General features: G+C 42.2%; 1 protein-coding gene across 1 annotated transcript in view; it reads right to left on the bottom strand.

Annotated features, from left to right (window-relative positions):
- ntrk3a (neurotrophic tyrosine kinase, receptor, type 3a) overlaps positions 1–14,983 on the bottom strand; it is a 527,544-nt gene that overhangs the window by 361,540 nt on the left and 151,021 nt on the right. Inside the window, exons 2-3 of the mRNA XM_060928492.1 lie at positions 12,788–12,862; positions 9,022–9,093 (exon numbers count right to left, since the gene is read on the bottom strand). Of these exons, the coding sequence (XP_060784475.1) occupies positions 9,022–9,093; positions 12,788–12,862 (147 nt within the window). The remainder of the gene's footprint in view (positions 1–9,021; positions 9,094–12,787; positions 12,863–14,983) is intronic.

Below are 14,983 nucleotides of genomic sequence, written 5' to 3'. Positions count from 1 at the left end.
AAGGGATTCTTTTCTTTTTCCTTCTATCTCTTTCTCTCTCTCTTTCCCTCAACTTTATAGTCCAGGTGTAATTGTTCCATTGTTTTGTCTTGTTATTACCTTTGCCGACATTGAATGTATTTTGAGATTATTATTATTAGTGAGTAGTAGACAAATAAAAGCTAATAAAATTGAATTGCATTTTACTTGTTCCTGTTGTTTATTCACAAGGTCAACTATTTAGAACTCCTTTTTCCTTCAGAATTTAGCTTTTGTATACAACTGGGTTTTCCCATCTAATACAGAGCTACCATTAATCTTGAATGTAACCATTCACGGTGAGTATTAAGATTAATAACTTAAGATTTTATGAGACTGATCTTTATTTATAAATTGATTAATTTAATTATCAATTATTACATAATTTATAATTTAATTAATCCCAATTCAACCTACACTCTAGAACCTGGATATACCTTTCAGCATTGATGGTGTCTTTCCAGATGTGTAAGCTGCCCATGCCACACGCACTAATGCAACCCCATACCATCAGAGATGCAGGCTTCTGAACTGAGCGCTGATAACAACTCGGGTCGTCCTTCTCCTCTTTAGTCCGAATGACACGGCGTCCCTGATTTCCATAAAGAACTTCAAATTTTGATTCGTCTGACCACAGAACAGTTTTCCACTTTGCCACAGTCCATTTTAAATGAGCCTTGGCCCAGAGAAGACGTCTGCGCTTCTGGATCATGTTTAGATACGGCTGCTTCTTTGAACTATAGACTTTTAGCTGGCAACGGCGGATGGCACGGTGAATTGTGTTCACAGATAATGTTCTCTGGAAATATTCCTGAGCCCATTTTGTGATTTCCAATACAGAAGCATGCCTGTATGTGATGCAGTGCCGTCTAAGGGCCCGAAGATCACGGGCACCCAGTATGGTTTTCCGGCCTTGACCCTTACGCACAGAGATTCTTCCAGATTCTCTGAATCTTTTGATGATATTATGCACTGTAGATGATGATATGTTCAAACTCTTTGCAATTTTACACTGTCGAACTCCTTTCTGATATTGCTCCACTATTTGTCGGCGCAGAATTAGGGGGATTGGTGATCCTCTTCCCATCTTTACTTCTGAGAGCCGCTGCCACTCCAAGATGCTCTTTTTATACCCAGTCATGTTAATGACCTATTGCCAATTGACCTAATGAGTTGCAATTTGGTCCTCCAGCTGTTCCTTTTTTGTACCTTTAACTGTTCCAGCCTCTTATTGCCCCTGTCCCAACTTTTTTGAGATGTGTTGCTGTCATGAAATTTCAAATGAGCCAATATTTGGCATGCAATTTCAAAATGTCTCACTTTCGACATTTGATATGTTGTCTATGTTCTATTGTGAATAAAATATCAGTTTTTGAGATTTGTAAATTATTGCATTCTGTTTTTATTTACAATTTGTACTTTGTCCCAACTTTTTTGGAATCGGGGTTGTACAAGTAATTACTATTAGCTACCTAGCTGTCGACATATTCTACTTTAGTTAGCTAATTTTATTGTAGTTGGCTTAGCTAACTACATAGTTAATAAATAAATAACTGGCCCCATTCACTGCTAAAGTAATTACTTGAAACAAATTATTATTATAGTATTAAGACATTTAATTTTAAATCACACTTGGATGACCCATGTGTAGTAATATAAAAAGTATTTTTGTTCATAAAGTAGGAAAGAAAAAATTAAATTAATTATTTGTGGTAATTAAAAACAAGATATTTAAAGAATACTTGGAATATTCAATCATAAAATAAATTGATTTCAAAAGACAGAGCAAAGAAAAACTCAGTCAGCATGAAATAACCTGGAAAATGAATGCGGGTCATTTTTGACCCATGTTGTGCAATAGAAGGGGTGTGCATATGTTTTGCATCAAAGGGTTAAATATCTAGGGGCATGGAGCCTATCATTAACTAAGGAACTGAACATCAGAAAAGGACAAGCTTGGTCTGCTGCCCACAAGTTAGATAAGATTTGGAAGTCTTCCCTCCCTAGAAGATTAAAAGTTATGTTCTTCAGAGCAACAGTTGAATCAGTCCTTCTGTATGGATCAGAAACACTAACTCTTACTAAGACCCTTGAGAAATGTTTAGATGGCCGTTATACCAGACTGTTGCGTCATGCTCTTAACATCAAATGGCAACAAAGAATGTCACACAAGGAGCTCTACCAAGATCTACCTAGACTCAGCGAAGTGGTAAGAAGACGTCGACTCAAGTTTTCTGGTCATTGTTATCAGGCTAAGAATGAATGCATCAGTGACGTTCTGTTTTGGGAACCATCCCATGGCAAAAGAAGAACTGCCTGTCACTTACATTGACAAACTGGTGGACGATTCTGGGTTAGACATTCTGGGCCTTAAGGCAGCAATGCTGGATAGAAAGCTGTGGCAACAGATCTGTTATGATAACCGACGATGTTCGACCTGGTGAGGTGAGGTGAGTGATAACGAACACTCTCCCAATTCGTGACTTCTGTTGCTTAGAACATCTAAAGTATGCAGGTCACATATGTAGGCTTGACAATAGTGAACTTCAGAAACAGGTTTCATTTGATCTCAGAACTCCTAAAAAGATTTGGAATAGGATTGAGAGGCTGCTGGATATTGATGTCCAGCAGGCCAGGAGGATGATGCTTGGAAGAACAGATTACTTGTGACTGCTGGATCAGTGATTCAGACAGGAACACCCCAAGACCACTATTGAGCCATGTAGGAAGTGATGATGATGATGCTGTTCCAGCATTCACTGTTCCCAGAATCATATTTTCCTAGGGATTCATGTCCCTTACTAGTACAATATTTCTAGGGTCCTATATCCTTAAAGTATCACGAGCTGGCTTAGTGGTTAGCGTGTCCACCTCTCGGGAGATCGTGAGTTGTACTCAAGGTCGGGTCATACCAAAGACCATCATAAAAACGGTACCTACTGCTGTTTGGCAAGGCTTTCTGCAATACAGATGTGAGTTGGGAGTCAAACTCTCAGAGTTACCAGAGGACTAGCCCCCAGTGTAACCCTAGCTGTATCGGTGAGACGCCAAAGGCTACGATCAGCACTGCCCAATGCACCTTAAGGGCCTGGTTAATACTTGGACAGGAGACTGCCTGGGAAGACCAGGGCATGGCATGGGAAGGACTTATGACTTATATTCTTCAAGTCCTAACTTCCCAGCCTCCCATATCCCTAAAGTCCTGTGTTCCCAATGCACTCTATTCCCAGGACGCCATGTTTCTAGAACCCTATATTCCCTCAATATTATACTGTATACTCTCCTGTATTCCAAAAGTCCTACATTCCCAAGCTCTCATGTTTCCATAACCCCTTCTGATACAAGGAAAAATACTATGGAACTTCATGTGTACAACTGTACACATTATGTCAGGAGGGGATAATTTTATGTTTCCACAGTTCCATGTTCCCAAATCCATTTGTTGGCAGGTTTCTATCATCCACAATGTTATATTCCCAGTGCCCTAAAAGTTCCCAAAGTCTTAAAGTGCTAACATTGCACGTTCCCTCTATCCCAATGCTTTATGTTGCCTCAATCCTCTGTTCCCTGAACATGAAAAGAAGAGAAATGTTGATATTTATCCTGTTACTAAGTGTCAGTAAATATAATCTGAAATTACATTTAAGCACAGACACAGACTGAATCAAAATTAGCTGCAAAACACAACCATCACCTCAGCAACCCTTCTCAAAGGATGCTATTTTGGGGGAATACTGATACACTCCTGGAAGCAAACAATTCAATTTGACTACTAGCTGTTTACCAAAACCTGGGTAGCTAGCTAACAAGGTGATGAAACTCTTCAAGGCTATTCTACTCCTGTTGTGCTGCAAGTGGTCACTCAGGTGGTGTGATATCGATGATATGTGCTTGCAGGTTGATGAGGCAGTGCTGTAAACAGCACCAGAATATAAAGTCAGGACACTTAAGATACACAACTCTTCCTAATGCCTCCCCACAGTTATCTGTGGGAAGGTGCAGGGTGAGAAATTACTGCAGAATAAACACAAGCTGGGTTCTGCAGAGAAAGTTATCATTATTAATTATGTATGAAAGCACATCTCCTGAACAGTGGTTTGTGATTGTAACTTTGATAGAGCATGTGGTAGAACATGATAGAACATGGTGGCGCGCACAGACGCAGCGGCTCAGAGCTCCTACTACTTTTACACTTTGGTGGTGGTGCTGTGTATCATTTCACACAGTCTTTGCGCGTTTCAGTACAGCAGAAACAAACTTTTACAACTGAGCGGAGAATATCAGCTGTCCGTGGAGTATCTGATCCCCCCGGAGATCGTTAAACCACTCCTGGGGACACCCGCAGCAGCAGGCCGGAGGAGGAGGCGCTGTGAGCGGAGGCAGAAGAGAGGCAAGCGGGGGGGGGCGCCTGGGCTAGGCTAAAGGCTAGCCCCTTCAAACCACCGCTCCCGACCATCTTTCTCTCTAACGCTCATTCAATCCGTCATAAACTGGATGAGATACGACTGCAGATGGCTACACTAAGGACTTTAAACCACTGTTCGTGTTTGATCTTTTCTGAGACCTGGCTGGACAGCTCCATCCCAGATGCGGCTATCGAGCTAGCAGGCCGCACCGCCTACCGAGCCGACAGGACCGTGGACTCTGGTAAGAAGACCGGCGGGGGACTATGCATTTATATCAACAACTCCTGGTGCACAAACATCACTGTGGTGGATAAGCTGTGTAGTCCAGAGGCAGAACTGTTGCTGTTAAAGTGCCGTCCATTCTATCTCCCATGGGAATTCGCTATTGTTTACATCTGTGCTGTTTACATTCCACCAGACGCTAATGCTAAGCTAGCGTTAGCACAAGTGAGCGGCAGCACCAACAACAGCCTAGTAGCACATCCGGACAGTGTTTTTATTGCAGCTGGGGACTTTAATCACGCGGATTTAAAATCAGTGCTTCACAAATTCCACCGACATGTGAAGTGTGCTACTAGAGGAGATAGAACTTTGGACCAGGTGTATACTAATGTAGCAGACACATACAAGGCCCAGGCCTACCCCCACCTGGGTCTGTCAGACCACCTCTCTCTTCTGCTACACCCACGGTATACACCTAAGATCAAGAGCACTGGGATCACAACCAAAACTGTGAGAACATGGCCGGTGGACGCAGTTCCTATGCTCCAGGATTGTTTCCACCACACAGACTGGGATGTATTCAAAGAGCAGGACACTGACAATCGTGTTTCACTGGACAATTACACCTCCACTGTTTTAGATTACATCTGCTTCTGTGTGGACAATGTCACCTGCTGGAGGCAATTCCGTGTGTTTCCTAATACACCACCATGGATGACACATCGAGTAAAACAGCTTATCTGAGCTAGAGACTCTGCGTTTCACTCTGGGGACCAGGAGGTGTACAGTGCTGCCAGGGCCAACCTGAAGAGAGGCATCAATACTGCCAAACACCATCACAGGAGGTGTATTGAGGCCAGGTTTGACACCACCACAAACCCAAGGCAGGGCTGGGAGGGCATCAGGGCCATCACGGACTATAAGAGGAAAACACCACCACCCTCAGCTGACAGTCCCACCTTGGCTGAGGATTTAAACCTCTTTTATGCTCGTTTTGACAGGGACAACACCGATCCTGTCCTGCCCCCCCTCCCCTCGACCGACCCTGCTCCAGTCCTGAGCACGCATGAGGTGAGATGTGTGTTCAGCAGCATTAACACCAGGAAGGCGGCCGGACCAGATGGAGTGTTGGGCCGGGTGCTTAAAGACTGTGCTGCAGAGCTGGCGGACGTCTTCACCTCCATCTTCAACACTTCGCTGTCCTGTTCTCTGGTTCCAGTCTGTTTCAAAGCAGCCACCATTGTCCCCCTCCCAAAACAGTCCAATGTCACATGTCTTAACGACTACAGACCTGTGGCACTCATCTCCATTCCCGCCAAATGCCTGGAGAGACTGGTCATTAAACACATCAAAGCCGCCTTACCACCAACACTGGATCCACACCAATTTGCCTACAGAGAGAACCAGTCAACTGAGGACGCCACTGCCACGGTGCTGTACACACTGCTGGAGCACCTGGAGCATAAGCACACCTATGCATGGCTCCTCTTTGTGGACTATAGTTCGGCTTTTAATACCATCCGGCCGTTCAAACTCCGGTCCAAACTCTACCAGCTGGGACTCAACACCACCCTGTGCAATTGGATTGTGGACTTTCTAACAAATCCCACACAGAGTGTTAGAGTGGGCAAGAACACCTCCTCCACCCTTGTCATTAACACCGGGGCCCCTCAAGGGTGTGTGCTGAGCCCTTTGCTCTACACTCTGTTTACACATGACTGCTCTGCCTCCTCCTCGTCCAATCTCATCGTCAAGTTCGCTGATGACACCACGGTTCTTGGACTTATTACTAACGTCGATGAGACAAACTACAGGAGAGAGGTACAACACCTGGAGTCGTGGTGCCACAACAATAACTTGGCCTTAAACACCAAGAAGACCAAGGAGATAGTTGTGGACTTTCACAGGAAAGGACACATTGACCACCTACCTCTCTCCATAGGCAACGATGTGGTAGAGAGGGTGAGGAGTTTCAAGTCCCTGGGGGTAACAGTGACTGAGGACCTGTCCTGGGGCACTCACATTTCCACAGCTGTGGGAAAAGCACAACAGCGGCTCTATTACCTGAGGAAGCTGAGGAGCGCTAATATCCCCAGACCTCTGATGGTGAACTTTTACAACTGTGCCATCAGTAGTGTGCTGACACATGGATTTCTAGTGTGGAGAAAGCTGCACTAAGGCCGACCAGCAGGCACTTCAGCGGGTGGTGAAAGCTGCCGGGAGAATCATTGGAACAACTCTCCCAGAGATTAGCACCATCTACTCCACTCGCTGTCTGAGAAGAGTGCGCAACATCCTGCGGGATCAGCACCACCCTGCTCATCACCTCTTCCACCTGCTGCCCTCAGGAAGAAGATGCAGGTCCATACAGGCCAGAACATCCAGACTGGCCAATAGCCTGTATCCACAAGCTGTGAGGCTACTGAACTCTGCCACATCCACAACCACCAATTAATATCATTGAACTGGTTTGCATTGTTGCAGTTGTCACTACTCTCTCTCCCCTGACCCCCCCCCCCGACCATAATGTTATAACATTATAATGGCATTGATCTGGTTTTTGCACTGTTTATACAATGTCATAATACTCAGGTATCTGTCTGAATGTCCCTGCTCTGCACTTTATTAACATTGATGACTTGAACTTATGCTGCTATTTGCTATGCTTTTTGTTGTACTCATGTAATACTGGGTCAAATGCTTACACTGGGTTACTTAGGGGGGTATGTATTTATTTATGGGTTTGCACTTTATCAACTCTGCTGTATGGATGCTCCAAACAAAATTTCATTGTTCTTTTTTGTGACAATGACAATAAATATTCTGAATCTGAATCTGAAAGTAAACAAACCATGCAGAGGGGATGTGTTGTCCCTGTTTGGTATTTCCTGGTTGCACAAATGCCAGAAGCTTGTGATGTAGTCATACAGTTGACTAGTCCATTTTTAGCTCATCCAGCCGTAGGCCAGGCTGGATGAGCTTATGTGATCATGTGTCGTCCATCGTCATCTGTCATCATCGTCCGTCCACAATTTACAAAAGTCGCTACTCCTCCTACAGGATTGATCAGATTTCGATCAAACTCACAAACAATGCTCCCCAGGTGGGTGTGCATGAAAGTTGTCAAGATGGTGGTGCCACCTGTCAAATTTACAATTTTATGGACGTCTGAAATTGTTGTGTGACTCGTCACATTAAACGCTACTCTTTGTAAACTGCTAGGATGTTTTCACTGAAACTCACCTAGAAGACTAGAAAGACAAGAATTGTTTACCAGGCAGTGCCACCTACCATGGCTGAGGCTACAGAGGAGTCACATGCAATTTCATGAAAGTCGCTACTCCTCCTACAGGATTGATAGGATTTCAATTAAACTCATACGGAATGTTCCCCAGGTTGGTATGTATAAAATTTGTCAAGATGGTGCTGCCACCTGTTATACTTAACATTTTATGGGCATTTGAAAATTTTGGGTGACCCGTCACCTTAAACACTACTCTTCATAAACTCCTATGATTTTTTCACTGAAACTCATACAGAAGACTCAAGACATATTCCAACAAGAATTGTTCACCAGGTGGTGCCACCTACCATGGATGAGGCTACAGAAAGGTCACATGCAATTTCACAAAAAACGCTACTCCTCCTACAGGATTGATCGGATTTCAAACTCACACACAACAACAGTGGCTGGTATGAGCTACAGCCTCATTGAGGCTATTTTTTAATTAGTAATTATTTATTTAATTTCCAACCTAGAGAGAATATAATCTAATTAAGACACTAGCACTTAAGGAAAATCTGCGAGGCAGCATACTAGCTAGTTAGCTTGCAGAGAAGACACAGGACATAATGCCAAGAAAGTATGGTGTCCAGAATAGAACAGGAAAATTACTTCCAATAGTTTTGTCACATCAAATTTGCTTGACTGAGATGTTTGTAAAAGGTGTTCGTGTTTGAAAGGTTATTCTGACAAACCTGATATTGTCTCATTTCTCAATAGCTTTCCAATTATCCAAAATGATGGTCATATGACAATACGGGGGGGGGGGGGGGGGGGACCTAGCATGATTCTTTTCAACAGTTCATATTTCATAATTCTTTGACTAAGGTAAAAAAACAAAACAAACAAACAAAAATATTTTATTTTTATTTTTAAATTTTTTTTTAAGTGATGAAAATAGCAGGTGTGTACTGAAAAAAAAAAATGTCCGGATTTTGATTTCAGAGCCCCGGCTAAAGTGTGTTTCATGTAAATCAAGCCCGTGGTAAAGGTTTAGTGCAGATTTTCATATTTCCTCAGATCAAATCGTATTTCACGGAACTATATGACTCTATTTGGATTGTGTCAGTTTTCCTTTTGAAACAAACTCACATGTAACGTAGATGTCGGTTCTGGGAGAAGGCTCGAGACTGGATCGTCCTCAAATTGCAGTTCATGATCGTCCTGAAAAACATAAGAACACAAATATTTTTGTTTTTCTTCTCAACCAACCACTGTGACATTTTCCCAAACACTTGTAGGAGTGGGCACACTCAAACAGAGCTTATTGTAAATGGCTAAAAGGCTAAGCCATGACGGTATCTATGGAAACCCACATTCAGAGAGAGAGACAGCCTGTGGATTGCACCAGCGTCAAACAGCAAGTGTGTTGATTACCTGCTGATTTAAAGTCACATCTGAGGTAAATCATAGGTCTGGGTTGAAGCACACGAGTTGTGAGAGGAGGAGAAAGGTTTCATTGGTCATTTTAACCTGGCCTGACATTGACACCATCTGAGCTGATAATTATTCAGACGGCTAAAAGAGACGATGATAAAAAAGCCCAGCATCTTCTCCTCCTCTTGAGGTATCATTACAGCTAGGATGCTCATCAAAAGCAGTCTCCTCTCCCTCTCAGCGTTACTCTCGCCAGCATCTTGAATCAATTATGCATATTGAATCTGTTTTTATCACCAGCATCTGTGAGATGTTTATTTGTGCTGAGCACTCGCTCCTGTTTTCATTACAAGCATGAGAACGAGTAATCAGATCAACAGATACTGATTTGGGTCGAGCCCACACAAAGGCACAGTTTGTGATGCAGGACTAATCGCTCAAGTTGTTGGTGGGTCTGCCGATCGTGATTTGAAACCTTAATGGTGGTGAAAATGTTGACCAATTTGAATCAATGCACTATTATGAATATGGAAGAAGGATGGAACCATACATCTATGTATCGATTATGTCTGATACCATTCTCTGGCTCTCATTTTGTGTGTGTTTATTATTTAGCTATGATATTATATTGGTTCTCTTCCAGATTGGTCCTAAGCTCTGGTATTCTTTTCTTATTTGTGTGGGTTTCCTCCAGGTTCTCCGGTTTCCTCCCAATGTCCAAAAACTTGCAAGTAGGCATATCAGCTATTCTAAATCATCTATATTGTTGTGAGTGTGTCTCCATGGTGTTCTGTGATGGACTGCTCTCATCCAGGGAGGGTAAATGCTCCCATCTTGACCCCAGTGTTGCTAGGATGGATCTACCACAACCTTGCTGAAGATGAATGAATGATTTATATCAGGATCTTCATTTTTTTCAGTTAATTCCTACTTTCTTCATCAGTCCTTAGGTCTTTGGTCATTTTTTTTAGAACTGTATTCACATTACAAGCTTCTTTGGACAGTTCTGATGTCTTGCTCAGATCACATCTGTCTGATCTTGACGTTTCATATTCAAATCCACAACCTTTCCCCAAAAACACCCCACATTTGCACATAGAGTTTTGAGTGCTATTCAGTTTTGGGAGGTTCATTCCAGTTTTGCTTGAACAAAATTCCCCAAATATGAACAATATGACAAATTTCCTCATCCTTCCACTGAATATCATCATTGTCCTTCATTATTATTTTGGTGTGCTGCTCACACTTGATGATGATGGCAGTGATATGCACACATATTGGGAAAATCCATCCATCCATCCATCCATCCATCCATCCATTTTCTTCCGCTTATTCGAAGTCAGGTTGTGGTGGCAGCAAGCAGGGTATTTCAGGCGTCCCTCTCCCCAGCAACACTTTCCAGTTCCTCCTGGGGGATTTCAATGTGCTCCCAGGCCAGATGAAATATAATCTCTAGTAATCACTGCGGCATCAGCAGTAATGCAGGCATTGTACCTGACTGTTGTGGTGAAGACAGAGCTGAGGCAGAAGGCAAAACTTTCAATTTACCAGTCAATTTACGTTTCAACCCTCACCTATGATCATGAGCTTTGGGTAGTGGCTGAAAGGATGAGATTGCGGATATAAGCAGATGAAATGAGCTTTCTCCATAGGGTGGCTGGGCTCACCCTTAGAGATAGGGTGAGGAGCTCAGACATCCAGAGGGATCTCGGAGTAGAGCCGCTGCTCCTTTACATCAAAAGGAGTCAGCTGAGGTGGTTCGGGCATCTGATTAGGATGCCTCCTGGGCACCTTCCTTTGGAGGTTTTCTGGGCACATCCAACTGGGGCGGGGGGGGGGGGGGGGACTGGGAAAAGCCACATGAATTCCTTTCTGACTCTTCATGTGCATGTCACCTAGACACATATTAAATCTGTATCTGATCTAGTATCATATATAAAAGTGACTCAGGTTTGAGTCAAAAAGATTGAATTCTTGTATCCATGCTGACCTAAAAAACATCAGATCGCTGTCATAGTAAGGCAGAAAATCAGATTTGTGTCACCTCAACCTAGCAATGTGAACGTAGCTTTAGGCTTTGTTGACTGTTCCTCTGGATGAATTCTAAAGGATCTCCAAGAACCCTATGAGAACACAGAGTGTTTCCCTACCAGAAACTGAGAAAAAAAAACAACAACTTAAGATCCCTGTTTTCCAAGTGTCTAGTAGGTAAAACATTGGGTTTCTGATTGGAAGATTATAAGCTTAAATCCAAGCACCAGCACAACACCACTGTTTGATTCTTCAGGAAGGTTTTTAATTGGGTCCTGTTTCGATCATAAGTCACTTTGGAGAAAAAGAATCAATCAAATGAATAAACATAAATGAAAAATAACCCCTGAGCAACCCAAAAGTCTTGGCCCCATTTCAATAAAACAAATTATTTGAATAGATTTGATTATAAATCAATGGCCCGAGAAGGAAACAGCCACTTTATTGGTGATATGAATGAGCAGGAAAACGCTAATGAAAAAGCAAAAAGCTCCACCATCAGAGTAAAAGATGGATTCAACTTTTAATGGTGCAATATGCTCTAAAAGCCATGCTTATTTTATATTAACTTGTTCATTAAACAAACCTCATATCTGATTATGTAACGATTTGGCTCTCAAACTAGTAGAAATGTCATTACCCAAAAAAAAAATAAATTAAATGATTTGCTGAACCAGTGCCAGCTCCAGCACCAACAACTAGTAGTTTCCTAGTTATATACTGATTTTTAATAAATATAATTAAACATAAAATGTAATAAAAAAAAGGTCAACATAAAGGGTTAAAACAGCAAGAAGCAATGAGATACTGTGGTTTTCAGACTGGATTTTAGGCACAAGAGGAGTATTGGCAAATGCTCATGGCTAATGAGAAACATGCTAATCAGTGCTGCTGTAATTGCTTTAAGCTTTCAGAAATTGGCTAGAAGAAAATTGTGCATGTTCTAGTGCGTGCATGCAAGATGGTGTGGGGATGATCTTCCCGAGAGGCACCCGCAGACATTTTTTGAAAGATGGAGTCTAACATCTCTACAGCAGACCAAGCACGGAGAGGGAAGGGAAAAGGAAAGGAAGGAGCTGAGCCGAGTTCTCATCCAGACACTGGGCAGTGGGGGACGTAATTAAATTTCCTGGCTGCTTTAGTGCTATTTATTTGATCAGTCCAAAGCAGGCCTTGGGGAGGATCTTTGTGTTTGTGGGCCAACTTAAAAGGAATAGCCACACTGCTAAAGTTGACCGCTGGGAGATGAGAATGCCCAGCTGACTGGCTAGCATCATCCCTGAGTGCTAATCCATAGATCTACCACCTCTACCTGTACAAGCGCTATTGCTATCACTGACAGCGATGTTCCTTGAAGCAATGTCGGCTGCAGTTCACGGTGTCTGAGTTCAGGGTGAGGACAGATTAGTGATACAGTTAGTGATATAGAAAAAGTGCTTCTGCTACTCACAGTCTCTGGATTCCAGTGTACAGAGCCATGTCAACTTCTTGTACAGTTTGCAGGCCCAACCAGTTTTCGATGTGTCTATGAGAGAAAAAAAAAAGACATCAGAGAGGGGTTAGAGAGCTCAGGCTAGTCACCTAGCATTCATGAACTAGCAGATAGATATGTTATCAGAATGAGAAGTTAGCTATTTCAATGGCAAAAGAGTGACAGGCCTTCCTGGGTTTAACAAGGGTGGAGCTTAAGTGAACCTTGAGCTTGTGATAGTGTCAGGAACTTAAAATATTAAGTGTATCTCACATACATAAACATTGACTCAAAATTCATAAGACAAAATTCATAAGACCAGAACGTCAAGGGCGTAGGAGCTCATCTGGCCTGCCATCAAAACAACCATGACGACCAAAACATCAAACAGAACTGAAATGGGACAATGTGAGAGAGAGACGACCAACCTCCACCACAAACTCTTCACAACAGGAACATCAACAAAGGTCTACATTTTGTTCCTTGAGGGAAGATCGACCCAAAACATCCATCAGAACTGAATTCACATGATAAATGAGAGGAGATACAATTCTAGTCAGAAGAAAATGCGTTAAGTGACCTAATTACTAATTTGTTTGCAAAAAATTGACAATACAACGGCTAAGTGTTGTGCAGAAGGTTGTGTTCTTTCAAATAAAACAATCAGAACTGAAATCCATTGAGAACTGAAGGAGGGAGGAGACACGATTTAACTGAAAATAAACAAAGCTGTAAACAAATTGTTTACAGCAGGAAAATCAACAAACAAACAGCCAAGTTTTGTTCCGCGAGGGAAGATCGACCCAAAACATTGATCAGAACTGGAATTAGATGAGAAATGAGAGAGGAGATACAATTCTAGCAAGAGGCCTGGAAAATTCGTTAATTTGGCCTAATTACTAACTCATTAGCAAAAAAATTGACAAAACAATGACCAAGTTTGGGGAAATCCATGGAGAACTGACGGACGAGATACGATTTAACCGAATTGCGGATGACGGACGCCACACCGTGGCAATAACTCATCAGCCTGATGGACAGATGAGCTAATTCTTACATTTCTTAAAATTCTTATGAGTCAGCTTGTACAACGTAAAATTTTATATTTTTTGTACAATTTAATCCCATTTATCATTGAAAAATGTAACAGCTGCAGCACTGGTGAACAAGGTGTTGACTGATTCTTTGTCACAGGAAATTGTATAATTCGTTTGAATACGTTATCGTTTCTATAGTAACAGCTCATTCACATGGTTGTGTACAATGGACACTCCACATAAACACATTAAAAAAGCATTAATATTGATATTTATATGGTGAAGTTTACTCTAAGGATACATTGCTTTTAAGATTTTTGGAAGGAATCTCTCGTGTCAGCGCTTTGCAGTTTCTCGGTATCAGGAGGCTGGTGAGGGACGGATTGTTCACAGGTCTTATAATGTACATGAGAACAGGAACTAACATTCTTAGGATGTTCCATAATGTTACATGTAACTGTAAACAGATAAAAAGTACAAGTGTGTTATTCTTTAATAAAATAAAACAATCGTTATGAACTGCTGTGCTATAAGAGGAATGCATGGCAGTTTGGTCATTTTAAACAGAATTTATGTTAATGATATACAAATATATGTATTATAAGTGGGCGGTGCTTACATATCGAGCTCTTAATTCTCGCTCATTATGATTCCGTCGTCGATAGAGACGAGGTTGATATTGACTTCACCGAAAACACAGTGCTAGTCCTCTTACAGAAATCTCACACTTCTGCTGGAATGTTTAAACCGGATATCAGACTAAAGTGTCGATGGAAGCACGTCGCCGCCTGATAAAGACGGAATAAAGAGGCAATTTCTGCTCTTCATGGAAGACGCGAGCAGTGAAGGCTAGTCGTGAATCTCGAGCTCTCACAGCAGCAGATGTGAGGAGATCCAGCTGCTGTCAGCTTTTGAGAGAGTCTGAATTCATGACACATCCACACTGATTAATGACTGTTTTCCTCCCGGAGTGATGTTTTTCAATCGTTGTGGATTTCACTTTAGAGCATTTACTGCGTTGTGCTGATAAAACTGCAGCTCTGGAGGAAAACTGCAGCAATCACCGGGAACTAAAGAGAAACTTTCTGCTCATCGTATCACAGCTTTACAGAGGAATTCAAAATGCAGTTTATAAAAG

Source organism: Neoarius graeffei, chromosome 8 (genome assembly GCF_027579695.1).
Source record: "Neoarius graeffei isolate fNeoGra1 chromosome 8, fNeoGra1.pri, whole genome shotgun sequence".
Lineage (NCBI taxonomy): Eukaryota > Metazoa > Chordata > Actinopteri > Siluriformes > Ariidae > Neoarius > Neoarius graeffei.
The sequence above is the reverse complement of the archived record's forward strand: the minus strand, read 5'-3'. Positions and strand labels throughout refer to the sequence as shown.